Source organism: Pollachius pollachius (assembly GCF_949987615.1).
Source record: "Pollachius pollachius genome assembly, chromosome: 9".
NCBI classification, from domain to species: Eukaryota; Metazoa; Chordata; class Actinopteri; order Gadiformes; family Gadidae; genus Pollachius; species Pollachius pollachius.
This window is the reverse complement of record NC_136942.1, coordinates 6,946,184-6,951,183: the sequence shown is the minus strand read 5'-3', so window position 1 is coordinate 6,951,183 and position 5,000 is coordinate 6,946,184. Positions and strand designations below refer to the sequence as shown.

The 5,000-nt window shown below is 45.1% G+C and overlaps 1 protein-coding gene across 1 annotated transcript in view; it reads left to right on the top strand.

Moving 5' to 3' along the window:
• The window catches only part of LOC307080209 (PDZ domain-containing RING finger protein 4), a gene marked incomplete at both ends in the record, with an annotated part of 49,585 nt that overhangs the window by 37,645 nt on the left and 6,940 nt on the right, over positions 1 to 5,000 (top strand). Inside the window, 2 exons of the mRNA XM_079742846.1 lie at positions 1,653 to 1,751; positions 4,131 to 4,193. Of these exons, the coding sequence (XP_079598972.1) occupies positions 1,653 to 1,751; positions 4,131 to 4,193 (162 nt within the window). The remainder of the gene's footprint in view (positions 1 to 1,652; positions 1,752 to 4,130; positions 4,194 to 5,000) is intronic.

Sequence of the window (5,000 nt, the reverse complement as noted above, 5' to 3'; positions counted from 1 at the left end):
TTGGCTTCCGTGGGTCAGTGTAACCGATGCACAGCGTGGATGGAGCTTTGTGTTGGTGGGTCGTTGTGGTGCACCTCCGTCCTCAGGGAGTACTTTAGTGGGCATTATTATTATTATATTATTAGCCTCATATTGTTCATGGGTTACTGGAAATCCAAACCCTAAAGCAGCTTGTTCTAGATTCAAATGCTGTGTGGTTAGCAGTGCTAAGGGTTGAAGCTGACATAAATGTACTAAAATCGTAAGATGTCTAAATGGACTCAAATTGCCCTCAATGTATTAAATGCATACCATTGCATTAACTGTTATGGTCGTTTTTGGGTTACCAGGTAGGTCGATCAAACATTCAACAGGCTACAACTCCCCCCTCACCTCCCTGTAGACAGAAAGCCTGAAAAGCATTAAACCCCGCCCCCAAAATGAAAAAAACAAAGTGTCTACTTGAAGTCGCTGCATGCATTTTTAACAATGCACTGAGCAGGGACTATCTCAAACAGGGGGGGGGGGGGGGGTTTGCCTTTACATGTCAACAAAACTAGTACACACACTGAGTTTTGCTCCAAATGTGTTCACATACAATATTTAAGGGTTGACATGATGTAGCATAGAGTCACAGGAGTCCATTCTAGTGGCGGTTGCTATCTCAGATTTTAGTTTAAAAGCTGTGTTTTCAAACGAGGGATCCAAGTCATTCTTTGATGCAAATAGGCTGGCTTCTCTGCACTATTCTCATTGGTTGGAAATGGAAACGTGATCCCTCCCCCTATATTTGTCAAGGCAGCCGCCTTCCATCAACCGAGTAGACAAGGAATAGATGAATGGGGCTGCGGCAGATTATGTTTATTAGCTGAAGTAAGCATAATTTCCTGTGAACTTCAGTCTAATGTCCCCCAACCTGGCAACCACTCACCAGGTAAACCACTTCAGGTCCTCTCTGACATTTATGAAGGCAACGCGGGGCTGTTGAAGCCAAAAATACTTTCCATCATCACATGCCTGGAAAACCTCTGGAGCCCTACCCCGCTCAGGAAGGACCTCGGGGAAAGTGAATAAGCAACCTCAAAAGAATTTTGATATTTGTAGTTGAACATTTTGAAACTATTTTTTTATTATTTTTATTTGATGTTACCTCAAACAGAACTAGATGTAATCATTGTTTACAGCTTCATGTCAGCATCTAGAAAACAAAACCTCCATCTGGGGTTTTGTAATTTATTCGAGGTGAACAGCAGAATGGGAACACAATGCGTTGACACGTGTTGGTAATAAGGTCAACATTATTGATCAAAACAGGGTTTTGTACCTGACCTATCCTGACCTGCTTGAATTTGGAACAAAACGTGAAAATGAATGCATTGTTGAGTTGTATATCGTGTTGCCTTTAGTCTGAATATGGCCTCTGTTCGAACTTGAATGAATAAATTGAAACATTGTAAACGACAACAAGCATTGTAGTATAGTATACCACTACCATTGCCATTACCACCATTACTACCACAACCCCTACTCCAACCATCAACACTAGTACTACCACAACCACCATCATTCTCGTTACACAACTACTAATACTACTGCTAATAATGATAATAATGATGATTTCAGTCCTCGTCCATTGATCGTCCATCCTCACCTTGATGTCGCTGTCTTTACAGGAGGTGGAGCTGTGCCGACTGAACAGCCAGGAGAAGCTGGGCTTGACTCTGTGCTATAGGACTGACGAGGAGGAGGATGTGGCCATCTACGTCAGCGAGGTGAGTCCCTATACCTGTCTCTCAGTGGTTCCGACGTAAGAAAACTGTTTATATTCATTGTTTTAAAGATACTAGCCCACCCGACCTAGCCTGGGTACCAGAGGCATTTGCGACAGATTTCACAGTTTAATTAAGTGCTACTTTTTTATAAACAACCAAGACGTCTGCTGCTGATGCGTCACACGTTTCATTGCTCTTCTTGGTTGTATGTCTCTCCAATTGTATCCTGAGGCATTTTGGTCGGCGCCGGTTGGTTTCGCCTCTTGGAAAATTGAAAATGAACTGACAGGTTCCAGTCTAATAGGCAGTTGGGAAGTGGTCTGGTGATGTCAGGCTAGCCTAGACCTTCAGTGAGATGTGAAACTGTATGAGCGTCAACAGCAGCAGCTCAAGTGTTGGAGACGGTCATCTGGGAATCAGAAGGTTGCTGGTTCAATCCCTGCCTCCTCCTAGCAAAGTGTCCAGAGGTGTTCCTGAGCAAGACACCTAACCCTTACTGCTTCCGCTGGCTGTTCCCTTGCATGCTCTGCCGCCGATGTGTGAATGGGTGACTGTAAGCCACCAATTAAATTAAATATGAAGTGGCCCAGGTTAGAAAAGCTCTAGATAAATGTGTTCAATTTATGACCCTCACTCTGTAAGTTGTCCCCTGAGGATTTGGATAAGGACTTTTCTTTGACACATCCAATATTTAATCTGTTTACACGTTCAAATCCTGTATTGTTAAATCCAGAGGGACTGCAGAAGATTTTGACTCCTTGAATTCTCTGTGAATATTCAATTTTTTCAACATCATGAAGAGATGTGGACCAGCGATTGAATAAAATAATTCCTAAATGCTCTTCGGGATAAACAAGTGTCAGGCGTACTCTGATCACGTATGGAACTTGAAGTACCTCATTTACATCTTATAGCATACTTGCAGAGCCAGAATACATTATAACTATATTACAGCGGTTTGGTAAAAATGCTGCGACAATTCCAGGAGCCGGAATGGACGTCCTAAATCAATTGTGACATTTAATATTCTGCTGTGGCGGTGCTTAACATTTTTTGGCTTGAATGGTTTTCAGTGATTTACACGAGCATCTCTGCATTCCTCTGCCGAGAATTTTAATTCCCAAATCGAAGCCCTTCTTCAATAGTGCCAGGGATCGCTAAATATTTTAGCATTGCTCCAAATGCATATGATTACAAAGTCTACAACGTCCTTGTCTGTCTCTGTGGAGCGTCTTAGACGGAGAAGACAAACGCAATGCTCTCATCCCGGTCACACTTTGGTCATGAGCTCCCAAACGCGGCTGCGGTGTACAGGTCTGTCAGCCGCTGGGAGACCTTCTGTCTGTGCAAAGAGACAAGATTTCTTCCTGTGTTTTTCCTCCCACCAGTGGATAGACAGAGATAATATTTGCCATTATAGTCAACTTTCGATTTCCTCCCTTTTTCTTCCTTTGAAGTCGGCCCTGTTCCCGCAAGGTGTCTGCTTCCTCAGACCTGAGAGGAATACAGAGCGCCAGGGTCTGTGGCTCCTTGCAGCTTCCTCCAGCGCTAGCTTCATGAAAAAACTATGGCCGAGAGGAGCGAGTGGAATTCAGATGAGCCATGCAAATGTCACCGTGTACAGGCTGTGTCAGAGGAGGGATTTTTTGTGTGCTGGGGTCTTGCCTAAGTTGTCGGGCTGGCTAATTATCTCAAGGTCATAAATATTCGGAATTTGGTGTTTTCTGATTTCCTGTTCTGATGTTTGAGGCGGTAACATGGACCATAAGCCAGGCCTTTTTTTTTTTTCCTCCTCTGAAACAACGTTTTTTCTCGGTCCTGTCTGGTGACTTTACTTCCTGTTAAATGAGCAGCCCATGTCCCACACATATCCCCTGATTGGTCAGAGTTAAACGCCTGGACACGCACGCTGATTGGCTGATGACGGAGCACCTTGTCCATGCCTTCACTAACATTATTTTGCAGAGGGTTGCGTTGTCAGGCAAAAAGTGTTTCATCTTCTTTTGATTGACGGTATGACTTTGTATGCTTTACTGGAGATATTGGGAGGAGGCTAAGCATATGCCTTACTAATGTCTGCTCATTCAAGCAAAACTGTAAGAATTAATTAATGAATGTGTTAAATGAAGTGTGTCATATGAACTATCCATACTTGTATATTGTCATTAGTATAATGCCATGTTGAGTTAAGCATGTAGATACTATCTCTGATTCTAATGTACTAGAAAACATTGAACGTCTTGGTTGTCAGGCTCCAATATGTTCCTAGAAGTCTGTAATTCTAGTGCGATGATGGATTACAAGATGGGGAAACCTAAAGGAAAGTATTGAGTGGAACCAGCACAGATGCATTCTGAGCCCTCTCCCCCTCACACACAGATCGGTCCCAACAGCATCGCCGCCAGGGACGGACGGATCCGTGAAGGGGACCGCATATTACAGGTACAATTCACTCTCTCTCTCTCTCCCCATCTCTCTCTCTCCCCATATCTCTCTCTCTCTCACCATCTCTCTCTCTCTCCATCTCTCTCTCTCCATCTCTCTCTCCCCATATCTCTCTCTCTCTCTCTCTCGCTCTCTCTCTCTCTCTCTCTCTCTCTCTCTCTCGCAAGCACACACAGTGTGTGTCTCACTCCACAGGCAGGATCTAATTGGATTCAGTCCAAAAAACCCTTTCTTTATTTTGTTACAGATTCTCTCCTAATGCCGAATCCCATTCATTTTTAATGGCTGCACATTAAAGTGGGGAACCTGCCCCCAGTGTGTCTCTTAGACTGGGGGGCGGAACAGCCATCCCCCCGGCTGTTTTAGTTACCGACTCAGCACCAATGGTGCCGTTTCCCTGGCTAAGAGAGGTTCTGTGCTGAGGCTCGCTGGCTGTCCCGCATGGGAAGGTAAAGAGGCTCCGTCTTGCTTTGGGCCCCCCAGGCTATATCTGTGGGTCAGGAGCCTAAAAGGGCTGCCCACCCCCACAGCCACCGCCACCCTTGACCAACACCCACCAATCCACCCTTTGAAGGAGACACCAGTTCAGCCACAGCAGCTTCCTCAGTGGTGGGTGGTGGGGTGGGAACCCAGTCTGGGCGCTATGAACCAGTGATTCTCCTTGGTAGGTTGAAATTAGCGTAAAGGAAGAGGGGGTCGGGATGCAGACTATTGTCCCTGGCAGGCGGTAAATATGTTTTTAATGAGCTCAGCACAATGCATTCGGGGGGAGGAGCCAGACAGTAGGGTACAGTCTTGGGAGAG